This window comes from Nelusetta ayraudi, unplaced genomic scaffold, assembly GCF_046127955.1.
Source record: "Nelusetta ayraudi isolate G7.1 ecotype Tasmania unplaced genomic scaffold, CSIRO-AGI_Nayr_v1 ptg000060l, whole genome shotgun sequence".
In the NCBI taxonomy this organism is placed as follows: domain Eukaryota; kingdom Metazoa; phylum Chordata; class Actinopteri; order Tetraodontiformes; family Monacanthidae; genus Nelusetta; species Nelusetta ayraudi.
The window spans coordinates 2,195,689-2,209,349 of record NW_027466110.1 but is presented as its reverse complement, the minus strand read 5'-3'; the positions used below and the strand labels follow the sequence as shown (position 1 = coordinate 2,209,349).

At 45.9% G+C, this 13,661-nt stretch overlaps 1 protein-coding gene across 5 annotated transcripts in view; it reads right to left on the bottom strand.

Moving 5' to 3' along the window:
- Positions 1-13,661, bottom strand: part of LOC142897803 (hyccin 2) — a 38,312-nt gene that overhangs the window by 16,953 nt on the left and 7,698 nt on the right. For 3 of the 5 annotated variants that reach the window (XM_076040390.1, XM_076040393.1, XM_076040394.1), the window contains exons 2-5: positions 9,431-9,516; positions 5,017-5,099; positions 2,473-2,574; positions 1,261-1,440 (exon numbers count right to left, since the gene is read on the bottom strand). In XM_076040390.1, the coding sequence (XP_075896505.1) occupies positions 1,261-1,440; positions 2,473-2,574; positions 5,017-5,067 (333 nt within the window). In that variant the 5' untranslated portion in view covers positions 5,068-5,099; positions 9,431-9,516. Of the gene's footprint in view, positions 1-1,260; positions 1,441-2,472; positions 2,575-5,016; positions 5,100-9,430; positions 9,517-9,694; positions 9,732-13,661 lie in introns of all 5 variants that reach the window. The other 2 variants (XM_076040391.1, XM_076040392.1) reach the window with 2 other exon arrangements.

The following is a 13,661-nucleotide window of genomic DNA, read 5'->3' as shown; positions in this document are numbered from 1 at the left end:
TACAGCTGTCTCCCTTCATCCGAGTCAAATCCCATTCCATTTCTCCTCCTCGCTCCGACGCGGCCGTGTGCAGCTGTGGGTTCAAGTGGTGCTCGGAACGCCGGTCGAGAGACGCGCAAATAGCCGGGATTTGCTGCCGTGAGCGACTCCTCAGGTCTGTCGTGCGATTGATCCCAGATTGGGTAGAGATTCCAAGCGATTGCTGATCAAAAGGGGCCCGAACCAACAGACTGAAGGCAGGTCGCCTTTGGTTCTTCCACGGTCGCAATCTAATCTGTGATCAACAGTCTGGATTAAGCAGGTTTCTGCTCCTTTGTTTGTTTGTCCCTTCTACCCCCCCCCCCCCACATCCCCGGGCGTCTTCTTCAGATCATCTCTTGCCCTCCATTTTTCACAGTGGAGTCTGAATATGGGACGACAGTGCTGAGAGCACAGCTCTTTATCAGTGATCTTTCAGCACAGACCAGAAGGCAGAAAGCCTGTGAGCATGTATAGAATACATATGTGTGTGTGTGTGTGGTGTTAAAGGCTTGGAGGAATAAATTATTCACGGATATACCTTTATGCCACGCTGGCTGACATGGAGCTCTTTCTATTGACGTCTCGAGCTTTTAGCCCATTTCCCAGAGGGTGATTGTCGGTGATGCAATCTAACCTGGATGTATCCATTAAGATGGCTTTTCCCTTGCGAATCCTCCCCTACCGTCAGCGCACGCACAAACACGCACACCTGCACGAGCTCGGAGGACGACCCCCGATTTCTGTGCCAATGCTACGGACAAAAAAAAATGTATGTTTAAGTTAGCATGTTGAAAATAGCACCGCGAGGATGCTAAAGTGGAAGCTACATAAGATCTCTGCAAACAGACCACTTTTTTAGCTATCTATTTATTACGTGTTCTGTTTTCAGAGAAAAGGGCATTTTATTTTTGTCCGAAATCGCCCAGCCCGACTGACTGCAGATGCCAATCTCACAATCTGTTCAACATATTATCTTTTCTGCTCTGTGATGTCAGTCCTCTCTATTATTTGAGTCTCACTGTTTGGCCCCATTTCTCAAAGCATATTAGTCACCTTGCTGTGACAAATAACCAAATAAACTAATTCAAGGAGAGCAAAGACAGGAAATGTGTGTGAGAGAGATAGTGGGCAGCAGCAGAGTGGCTGTGAATACAAACAGAGCTGAGGGGACGGCGGCATGCGTGCGTGCTGCTGAGGTGGAGTTCAATGAAAAACATTTGAAAAACGCCCTCCACCCACCAGGTTGTACATGCCCAGCAGGAGGGCTTCGATGCAGCCGTTGCTCTGGCGATCCCTGCTGGCCGTGATGCGCAGGTAGACCCACACCAGCTCGGGGAGGAACTGCAGGGTGAAGCGGCGCAGCCGGTCCTCGGAGCTCCGGTACAGCTCAAACAGCTGGTGGCACACGGGCTCCAGCAGCTGGAATGAAAGGCACCGGGGTGGGAGGCAGCGGGGGTGAGATGAGAGCGCAAATAAACGGCAAACACTTTGATCTCTGAAGCAGCCCTGGTGACGGGAAGTGACGCTGGCCGTTGACGGCGAGAGGTGTGCGAGAGCGACGTGAATGAAGCGGCCGCGATGAAAGCCCGGTCAGGTGTCGTCCCCTGGGGAGCCGCCCGTGCCAAGTGTTTATCCTGTGCTGGAGTCGGTGCAGGGGGGAGAGCTTCAGCGTGCGTGTGTGTGTGTGTGTGTGTGTGTGTGTGTGTGCGGGTGTGTGTGTGTGAGAGAATCTGTTTGTGTTGGATTGTGGCTCAGCCTGAAATAGCAGCAAGTCAATAATGAACTTGGCAAAGGAATTCAGTCCTTTATGTCACCAATGGAAAAACAGGCAAACTCGCAGTGCGACAGCAACTTTGGACCCTCTCAAAGGCAAACACACACACACAAGTGGACTTTGTTTTGTTTCATATTAAAGGAAACTGTGCAGACAAAGTGGCTGGAAATAGCGACATATTAACATATTAAGCAGTCAGTAGTCTTTGTATGAAATATAGTTAACTCGGTATACCGCGCAGCAATCTTTTTTTGGTGGTGGTCAAACCCTGGTTAATTTTAAATCCGAGGGGCATTCGAGTGTGGCTGCATTCAATAATAACCAGGTCTGTTTGTACAGGAAATGGTCTCTTTCGCACCACACGTAGCTTTTCTAGTACAGCCGATGTTGCCGCCTGTTATTATGCATCTGCGTGCGTGTGTGTGCTATATTAAGAACTCTCCTTGCCATCTCTCAGGTAGTGTGCCTGGCATCGCGCCCGTCCGTCACACCTCTCTCTCTCTCTCTCTCTCTCTCTCTCCCCGAGCAGCTTCGCTCGTGTCTCCGTGTGCACCCGACAGACCCAGCGCCTTCCCTCATTACCAGGCCGCGACTACGGCGAGCGAGTCAAAAAAAAAAAAAAAAAAAAACACCAAAAAAACGGCGGCGATTCCCTCGGGAGCTCCCGTGTGCTTCACCTCATTGTTGGGGTCCTGGATGACTCGGTAGAGGGCGGGCACCAGGGACTTCTTCAGGTGGAGGCTGCCGGCGTAGCTGGGGATTTGTGTGTCTGGCAGGGCCTGGAGTGAAGACAAGCAAACGATGGCTGTGAAGGAGATATTCAATCAGCGATTCACCCGGCAGTCTTTTACCATCCATCCATCCATTTTCCATATCCGCTTCTTCCTGAGCTCAGGGTCACGGGGGTCAGCTGGAGCCTATCCCAGCTGTCATAGGGCGAAGGCAGGGTGACACCCTGGACAAGTGGCCAGTTCGTCGCAGAGGCCACATAGAGACAAACAATCATTCGCACTCACTCACACACCTACTGACAATTCCCAAATGACCTCACATGCATGTTTTTGGACTGTGGGAGGAACCTGGAGAACCCGGAGAGAACCCATGCAGACAAAGGGAGAACCCACAACTTTTTTGCTGTGAGGCGGCAGCGCTAACCACTGCGCCACCGTCGGTCTTTTAAGATTTAGAAAAAGAAAAAAAAATCACAACTGACTCCAATTGCTGTAGCAGCAGTGGCTAAAACGTGAGTCAATTGTCACACCGTCTTTCCCAGAACACCTCAAATGGTATAAATTTGCACCTATAATCGAGTCAGTTTCAAAGCTGTTACTCACTTGCCAAGTGCCCAATTAAGACCTGACAGCTTGATGCCGAGTCCCCATGACCCCCCATGCAGCACACAGCAACATTACAGTTGAAACATTTGAAATATGAGCATACACCTGTGCTTTAGAGCACATGTGAGCAAAGCGTGAGGCCGCGTCGGGGGGGGGATTAACGGTGGGAGTCGACAAAGCCGAGCGTGGCTGGCAGCGGATGCACCACATTAGCGAGGATTTACCAAAAAAAAAAAGACTCCGAACGCCACAGCGTTAAGAGTGCGATAACTGGCAAGCGGGAGTGAATTTCTTTAAATGGCCAGGACGGAGGGCTTGTGCGGCGGGGACAGAGGGAGGAGGCCTAAGTATGGTCATTTTCAGGGACGGGACATGATGTGCCTGGTGTGCGCTGCTCACATGGTGACTCATACCGATACATTTCTCAGGCTATTCATCTCTGACTCCCTCCTCTCCGCATCATGAATTCTGTCAGCCCTCCTCTGCCCTCCACCAAACACAGAGTCCTCACTTCTGGCTTATGATTCCAGTGCACTGCCTTTATAAATAGCATCTCCATACAGAGGATAGTTAACACAACCTGAACCCTGACCATGTTTTTCTTTCCAGTAAGATTTGACCTTGCATATGAACTTCAAACTTTGAATCCGTTGCTAAAAAAAAATATCAAACCTTTATTTGTCATTAGGGATTTTAAGGGACCCTATTATTGTCATTTCCTGATTTAATAAATGAATTTCCAGATTTAAAAATGAATTCTCCAACAATAACCAAGGTTGCACAGTGCTTGGCATGTTAGTTGACGCCCCAGTAAAAAACAGTTTTCCATAATTAGGCTCCCATTTAGTATAATTACTGGTCTGTTAATTTGGTGGAGGCATCTAAAACCTCCACCAGGGGATAAAAACAAAAACAAAACAATGATTCTATTGTTTTGAAATAATTAAGGCACATTTTTTTGGAGATCTATTGGCCTGACAGAAGCATGTAGCTGCACTGCATGCTGACAGGTTGAATCACGAGTTTCACTGCATCAGCATTTACACTATGACTAAGAGCTGGGCCAGTGGTTTGTTGAGGGCATTCTAATCTGGTGCTTTTTCATGAGCTGAAAGAGAGAGAGAGAGAGAGAGAGAGAGAGAGAGAGAGAGAGAGAGAGAGAGAGAGAGACGGACGCAGATTGTTTTTCCCCCACAGCAGTGGAGAAAATAAAAGGTATTTCAGCATTTTTCTCTGCAGTGAATACAAAGATATTCCAGAGTGGAAAAACACCTCACTGTGCTTAGAAACTGATAAGCTTTTGTGGTTTTTTATTCCAAAGAACTGTAAATATTTGTTGTGCCAACAGGTTTGACTTTCACAGGGTGAAAAAAACTCCATTATAAAAAAACTGTGTTGCACTGTCTCCTTTCAAATATATCATGTATTTTGTCAAAGCGTAAGGCCTCGACTCTTCGTCATGGCAATTTTTCAAACTCGCACGCAGCCGATTCTTCGCTTCAAATAAATACATTGAACACCTCTTCACTTAGGCAAAGAAGTCATATGAGGCAGCAATGATGGGCGTGGAAGAAACTCAGGATTACTGCAATATGCAGGAATGTGTGTGTGTGTGTTTGTTGAGAAATCATGTCCCAACAAGCAGCGCCATCTCCAACCAAACTTGCAAAGATAAAACCAACAAAATGGGTCTTTCTTATTCATAGTGCTGCAAAAAAATTTTATTAAATAAAAATCCCTCGCCACAGTTGTGACAGTTGTGTGTCATCTTTCTGGGTATAAAAGGAACTCGTCAGTGATGACCTCCAGAGAGACATATCATGAGTCAGAGAAGAGAGGGATAGGGAGTGGGAGAGAGAGAGAGTGAGAGAGAGAGACCCTCACCTTGAATTCGGAGAGCCATTCTTCGACGACGCCTCGCTCTGAACCCAGCATCTTCCTCAGAGACCCTCCTCCTCCTCGGCCGCCTGGCGGATGGAGACGTCGCAGAAGAGGAGCAAAAGAAAAATGACAGGGGAGTGAAAAAGAGGTGGGAGTGACGGATTAAAAACCGCGCACAACTGGGCTCACGGTTGCTCAAGACGGATGGATACGAGCCAGCGCTTCATGTGGCTGCGCAACTTCATAATATTCAACATCAAACGTGCACAAAGCAGCAGAACGAATAAAAAGACGCCGCTGTGCCTCGGCACAGAAAACATAACTGCTGACCACATTGTTATGTAAAGACTTGAGTGACCAGACCTGTCGACACGGATCAAACAGGACAGAGTGTGAGGCCATATTGGCTTTTTTTTTTTTTTCCTTCAGCCAGCCAGTGCTGACACAGCTACAGCTGAAAGAGTTCTTTTTTTTTTTTTTTTTGCGCTTCCAAATTCGTACGAGTGTGCGAAGCAGACTGGAAAGCTCGCAGGGCATCTGGAGTGGCGGAGTTTAACAAGGGCTGATGTTAAAATGGAAACATCCGCTAAAAGAAATAGATAAATAATTAAAAAAAAACACACACACAACTGCCCTTGTCGCTGCGGTAATTTGCAATGACGGGAAGAAGGGGATCTGAAATTTCCTAAATGTTACACGCCGGTTGCATTCATAATACATCAAGAGAGACGGGAGAGGAGATAACAACGAGCGGATGCCAGGCTGCGGGCTCGCCGCCGTCCCTGCAACCGGCAGCTAAAATTAACTCCAGCGAAATGTCCTTCAACTTCACAGTGGAAAGTAGAAAAAAAAAATTAATTATCCCATACAAAAGGCTCGCTGTGAAAGGAGGAAAGTGTCTCGGCAGCTCGGCGGGAGCGTAGTTTGCCAGAGCGAAAGGACAGGAGGTGAAACAGACGGCGACTCCTTCCACGGGCCCTCGGTACGACGGAGCGAAGCTGGCGGCCAGCGAAGGTTAAAGTGGTACATCTGGTACATGGGTATCTAGCCTGGTGCAGCAGTACACTGCGGCCGTCTCAATTTAAGGGACCGTACCAACCGCAGGCAGCCTGCGATAAAATTCCGACGCTGCCGAAAATCTGATTCACACACGGGATGCTTTACTAGTCCCAGTGGGGCAATTCGTTTCTGCAGGCAGCACATCCATAACAGCAGCACTGAAGTAGATAAAGCAGTCAAGCACCTCGACGGCATCGACGGTGGCCGGGCGAGAGCACAACAGGATGCAAGAGAACCCGGATTTGGGCTTTTAACAGCCTCACTGCAGGAGCAATAAAAGAATTTGCATAACAGGGTTTTTCTTTTTTAAAGCCGACCTGAGGGCATGATTACAGATTTATTGCAGCGCGCACGAGGTTGTGTTCATATCCTGTTTGCTTCCCGGAACGCTAAGAGAGCAGGGAGCAAAGCTTTATGATGTCAATCAGACACGTCTCGTCTTTTCATCCATGCGAGGAGCACGTGAAAGACGATCGCAAAGAAAGGCTAGGAAGACCATCCGAGATCCTCGCTTCGATGTCGGTTCAGTCTCGGACACTGACGTCGGGTGAAAGAATCTCTCCCGGGTGACAAACAGCTGATTCTCTCATGTCTGGCTATAAAAAAAAAAAAATTAAATGGCAGTAAAAAAATCAAACCCTTGTCCAGTGCAGCTATTGGCTGCTTCCTCTGAGGAGAGTGTGAGGGAAAGTGATAAGGTGAAAAAGTGGGGAATTGTGAGGAAATTGTGAAAGAGGATGAGGGCCACAAGAAGAGAAAAAACATATTACAGGAAGGAGATTTTTATTTAAATTTTCATTTCGAGTTTTAAGTTGAAATTTTGTGAAAAAGTCCTAGTAAAAAAAAGACGAAATTTCCTGAATGGATTCGACATAAAAAAAGACAAAATAATTCTCCAAATTTCAATTTTAATCGGGAAATTTAAACTTTATTCTGTAAATGGAAACTTGAAAAAAAAATCTATCTTCTTCTTAATCTATTTCTCTTCTTGTGGCCCTAATCCTCTTCCGTAGGAAAGTAATGCAGTTTTCTCGGGGGGGAAAACGCAGAACATCATATCGCCGTGATGACAAGAAGCGGAAGTGATTTTCTTGTTACCTGACAGAACTCCCAAGCTCTTAACGCCTTGGGGGAAAAAAAAAGTTGAGACCCAAGAAACGCGTCGGGGTTTGGAGTTGATGGGATTAGGGATTAGGACTAACTCAATACATTCACTTCACTTACTTAAAGTTTTGGGGCCACAGCCTCTGCTCTCTGCCGGTTAAGTCTCCCCCTCCGCAGCCATGACAAATGTCATGTCAACCCATGTTGCCACACTCGCACACAAAACTGGGGCAAAAATGATTTGGTGCATGATTTGCGATGAAAATAGTTTGCGTCTGTCCTCCAGAGTCTCTGAACGGGTACAAGAGGAGAATTTTAGCCCTGGACAGTGTGACAGCTCGTCTCCCTTCAAGGCTGTTGGGACGGGAACTTTAAATTTATGTCACGGTCACACGACGACATTGCCAGGCAGTCACTGCAGCCCACCTGACTCAGTGTCCTTGCTAAATACAATCAAGTGAAGTTTCAGTTGGATTGACTTTGCCGCCCCTCTGGAGGAAAGTGGTACTGTCTACTGTAATATAAAACCGCTGCGACTACTCCACAGTGCATAAACACAAATCTGTTATCTTCTCCAAAGTCAGCTGACCTTCAGGATATGAGTATTAGGGCCACGTGAAGAGAAAAAAAATAATGAAAATAAAGTTATACAACGAGAACAAAGTCATAAAACGAGGTCAACATAATAAAATCGTAAACTCGTCATAATGTTAGAAGAAAATAGAAGTATTGTGGCAAGAATAAAGCCATAATGTATAACCAGAATAAATTTATAATAATGCGAGAATAATACATTTTATTTATCAGACATTTCATGATAAAATTATTATTCCTCTTAAATCAAGAGAGGAGTTTAGAGAAGTAATGCTTAAAGCCTGCGGAGGCATTAAACCTGGAACATTCCTACAGGGCACTCGCCACTGATCACACTCAGCTAGTAGTTCTGGTGCGTCTTCCAGTGGGTTTTAAAGTAGGCCTGTGTACATTAATACCATCTCAGTAGTCAGTCACAGTGACGGCACTTCCTTGTCTAATCTCATTCGACACACCCAAACTATTAAGGCACGGGGTGTCCATCAGAGTCGAATGCATTTACATTAATAATGAGTCGGTCTTTAGGACATTTCAAAAGAGCTACAGAAGCATCTCAGTCTGTTAGGTTGTGATGGATATGGTGTAGTGGGAAGAGCTTGTGGACCATGTTGATTGTGCTGCTGTTTCTTCCTCTGTTACTTGTTGCATTTTGCTACTTTTTCACCATTTATGTTGGGAAATTCTGATCGGCATCATTTTTATCATTTCACGGGATAATTGATTGCCTGTGAAAATGGCCGGTAAATAGCAGCAATCAAAATAGCTTGGCCACTGCCACAGTGCTTCTTATCTGCATTACTTTTCTCTTAGTCGAGGGTTGAAAATGTGTTCTCACTCAGGGCTCCTGCTTTTCCAGTCTATCTTTAGACTTTGGAAAAAACGAAGATAAGCACAACTTTGAATGCCGTACATCTTGCTCATTCAACCACTTTTCTTTGATGCTTCAAAAGAGACTCCCTTTGCGTCACAATTTAGCAGCTTTAACAGATACAACATGAAAGCGTGCGTAGCACCCCTGGGTGCCGCAGATAAGCCAAAAAACGCTACATAACAGGTTTGGAGGGGCCAGATATCATTTCAGCAGAGGGGATGCGGCTCACGTTCATTGCCGGAGGAACAGATAAAGATATGAAAATGAGTGTGATTCTCTCCACTCCTGACACGCTGCTAGAATGAGAGCGTGAACCGAAAGTCAGTTTGTGGGCAAACTGTTTCGGTTTGACTCTCAGCACTTCTACGCCGGTGGGGTTTGTCAGTTAGCGTGTGAACTGCCGTCCAGGGATTTCCACAGGAAGAGTCAGCGTCTGTATTACTGTCTTACTGTCATGATTTTTATGAAAAAGAGAGGTAAGAAAAGAGGAAACCGCAACTGAAACATCTGACAGGTATTGATCAGTAAATATACAGATGATGACTGCGATGTCCAAAACTAATTACATTTCTTGAAATCTTAATTTATTTTATATCAGCAGTCACGGTATATATCAGAACACGTTACACTGACGCGACTACGATAAACATAAAATAAACCACAGGCAGAGGAGAGTGAGCTTTCCAATGCAATCCTCACTACTGTACTTTTTCTGTACTAAAGTGAGGATTGCAAAAAAACATACACTGAGGCAGCGTAAGAGACACATTGTCTACTTTCTGTGTTTACCTCAGTGTCCCAGAACTCAGATCTCCACTGGGAGGGGCAGACGGGCCTCCGCGGTGTCGCACATCTGTCAATCACTGAGGAATCACCTGGAACAAGACAGAGAACCGCTGTTTAGCCGCAACATGGTATTAGATCATCTCTTCCTGTGCGTTTCCCATGATCTGATCACACTTTTTTTGAAAATACATAAAACATTGGATATAAGCTATTCTCTAAATGTTTTTTTTGGCCAAACTTTCAGGCTGAAACGGCCCAAACACTGACTGGAAGATACTGGGTCCTGAAGTAGGATGAGGATCGGCTGATAAACACATTGGAGAGAAATCAGAAACGCAGCAGATGTAAAAAAGAAATATTGTAAAACATCATGAAGATGCTTCTCTTCGTCTGCATTTGTTTACTAAATACAGTGCCGTGAATGTTATTTCCAGGCACGGCATGCCGAGTCACTTTTTCTGAATTTCTGAGCGTTGCATAGCAACAGTCAGCTGGCCAACTTGTTTTCCCCTCGCCTGCTAAAAATGCACCCTGGACGTCCACGCCCTGGCGATTTACCGCCTTTGACAGAGCAAACCGGGGCTGCACATGGCAGGACGGCGAGCGTCGAGCTGCTGCAACACATTCCCTGAGAAGCAGACTGCGCCACGCCGCCGGACACTCCACCTTACGTCGAGCGCTCCCATCACAGCCTTGTGTTTATCTGAAGGACCCTCACATTAACCACTCAAAGCCTTGGAGAAATGACGCTGCAGAAGCTCCCAGTCGGTCTGGAGCAGAGCTGCGCGGCCTCTTGGCCGAGGCTGTTAAAGCTCTTCGTGTTGCTCTGCCTGATGAAAGAGACTCAAAGCCATTAGAGCTTTGATCGCTAGTTGGGGAAATTACTTTTGAAAATGTTCTTTTATTTTCCCCGTGTGTGAATGTTGGGCTCTGAGAGCATTTCAACAAAACCTCTAGGGGGCGTCTCTTGGAACCCTGTGGAGTCGGTATGATGCTGATGACAACAAAAGTCAAGAAAAGAGTCAGAAAATCCTCTCGCAGGACCTCAGATTTTACAGGAAATTCCTGGTACAAGTACATATCAATCAGAGCGATGTTGCTGTGTATTATTTACTTTACTTTGGTGATGTCACAGTTTCAGGGGGAGAACCGCTCCTTCAATCAAATCGAACGTTTGCCTGACATCCATACGAGTGGGCTGCTTTGCGGTCAAACGGTCTAATCCTCACCCCGATACTTAGGCTTGCAAAATTGATCACTTATAGTCACGTTTAAAAACCCAGAGGCCACAGAGAGTCGGCTTTGTTTGGTAAACGTACCTTCATCTGAAACCCCTCCGCCACCACGTCAGGGTAACGTTTAACTCCAAAACAGCATCTAAGTCCGTCAGTGTTTGCGCGTCCGTCCACATACGGCTCTCGCTGCACAGCTAATGAGCGAGCGAGGCTGACGGATGACAACGAGCAAACTTTCCGTGTGAGGCGGCTCTTTTGTCTGCGCAGGACCTCCTCATTGTCCTGCAGAGAGGCTCACAGTGGAAATGGAGAGCGCCAACCCTTCCTGTTTACCGCACTTCAAAACGGCCAAGAAGAATCACGGCGTCAAACATGCGGCTTAATGGCGCATGAAGCTGCACTTCATAATAACGACAACAGTCATCAGCAGCAACATAAAACAAAGCTCCCACTCGATAAACTAAACATTTCTTCTTCTTTTTTTTTTTAACTAATTATTAAATGTAAATTTTCTTTTTTTAATAAAATGTTTCAAAGTCTTATTTTCCATGTCATAATTTCATCATTTGTTTGCATGTAAGGGCCTGGTCCTTATCAACTAATGAAAATAACAAGACCTTTGGATCAAAACATTCCTATCGCAATGACTTTGTCATGCAGCACCTCACATGTTCTCTCGTGCCGGGTCCGGATAATGGCTGCACACGTGACATTGCAGCGCAGTGCAACAGCTTATAAAGCCGCTCGGTCGTTCGCACTGGTGAAAGAAAAGGTCGGACCGTAAACAGGTGTATTTGCTTGGACTGTGATCTCACCTCTGCACTAGAGACTGAACTATTATAGGAATAATATAAGAGGGTCATCGTGTTGAGGCAAGTAAGCAAGCGTGCCGCTGTACACTCACAGTCAGTGACACACACAAACCACAAACACTAGGACATGCAGTGACTAACAGCTGCTGCATGATAATCGACTTGCTGTGCGGCTCCATAAACAAACTACCCTTGAATGCTAATGCAGTCGGCCCTAAGACACACAGCCGGCATGCAAGCCCTTTACCGGCAGCAAATAAAATTATTATTCCGTGCAGATATTCCACTCTCAGCTGCTATATTAGTACAGGTGGCCGCTGAACAGCAACCCACCTGAAACCACCTGCGGATCGTCTTCGTTCGCTGCAGATGGGTGAATCACGCAAAGTGAGCAGGTGACTTATTAAACCTGAGCAAACACACGCAAGGTTACACATTCAGAGAGGGAGAAGCTCCGCGCACCAGGGAGGGCAGGGTCGGATCCCGGAAGGCAACAATAAAACAAACAAGACTTCTGCAAAAGAGATAACACTGTCATTTGGGTAACGACGCCGCACCCTAACAGCGCCTGATAAAGGAGAAAAAAAGAGAAGCGATACGATCCCTGTGTTTCCCTCAGAATAATAAAAGAGAAACGGAACTGAACAACTCCACCCACCCACACGCGCACTGATTCCACCTGTGAGTCTACAGGTCGGTGTTCAGAAGCTCACTGAGCTGGAACTTTTAGAAGACAATTGGGGTTTATTTGGGTAAAGTTCCGACAAAGACAATCACTGCAGCTCGCAGCATTACTCACACTGCGGTGGCGCTATAGTTCTCAGCGGGATTTTCTACCAAACAGTCAGATCAAAAATTGATCATTAAGTCTTGCGGAGCAACAAATAATAAAACAGAAATGGCGTGAATAATGATGGAGTGCCATCCCTGCAATTATTTTTTATGTATTTGATTTTTTGAGTAGAATTAATGTAGTTTAACTACATAAATGCCAGTATTGTACTTGCACAATAAAACATTCATTGAGGACTACAACATGCATTTTTGACTCACTGAACATCACACAGGGACAGCATGAAGCCTTTTATGTGATTGGCTACTGTGAGTTTTATTAATGTTTACATCGGGCAGTTTCTGCTACTGTGGCCTCAGGAGTTAATATCATTACAACAGTGTAGTGGCAGGAAAGAGCAATTCACCTGTAGATACTGTGTTGGTCATAATAAACCTAGAACAAGTTACTTTTAAACAACTTTATTTTGAAACAAAAAGTTGAAATGTGACCCATTAGAAGTCAACTTAAAGTCAGAGGATCAATGTTCAGGGTGTCAACCAACGAGTAATGAATTCATAGATAATTTGCATCCCAACTTTCTTCATTTTTTTTGCCATATCATAAAGACAATATATCAACAACATCAATAATAGCCACGAGAATCTTCACGTCATGTATTTTCAGTAGCGATGATCACCAATACACAGAAGAACTGTTTGTTTTGTCCTTTCACAATAAAATGCAGGTTGCTTCTATTTTCTCGCGGTGCCAAATCAGCTCTGACGGGAATGTGAACAAAACCTGCGAGGAAGCCGAATCAATTCAGAACCAAACAAGTGTGTGAACTATGACGGTGCCGACGAGTGACTCCAAAACAAAACAGACCCCCAGAAGAAGGTGGGAGGAGAAGGTGTGTGCCTCAGTCCATCCCAACTTCTCCCCTCTGTCCTGACTGAAGTTTTGAACAGCCCAACACTGGAAGTGTGTTGGAGAGTGGGTGTTCAAGGTCAACTTAGCTCAGTCAGCAATGAATTATTGAGCTCGAGCGAACGGCGTGCCCGTTTCTGTTTGCGCCGCCTCCGACGCCGGCCTCCTTCCCTCAAATTTGCCCTCCACCGCACACCACAGCAAACATGCGCCGGCAGCAGCGGCGGCGGTAGGAATAATTGATCCCTGTCTGGGAAATTCCTTCTTGTTTCACCTCTCCAACAGGAAGGTCACAGGGACAATTGCAGGGCAGGAGGAAGCAACGGAGTTGTTGTGGAAAACTGAAAGAATGCGTCGCCATAAACTTGGCCTTTCTGCTACAAACACACAGGAATAAAGTTGAAATTTCAGCTTTGGTCTTTTAAATTGGTTCTTAATACATCTGATTACCACAGTTTTCAATTACACTACACACAATCTTCCGC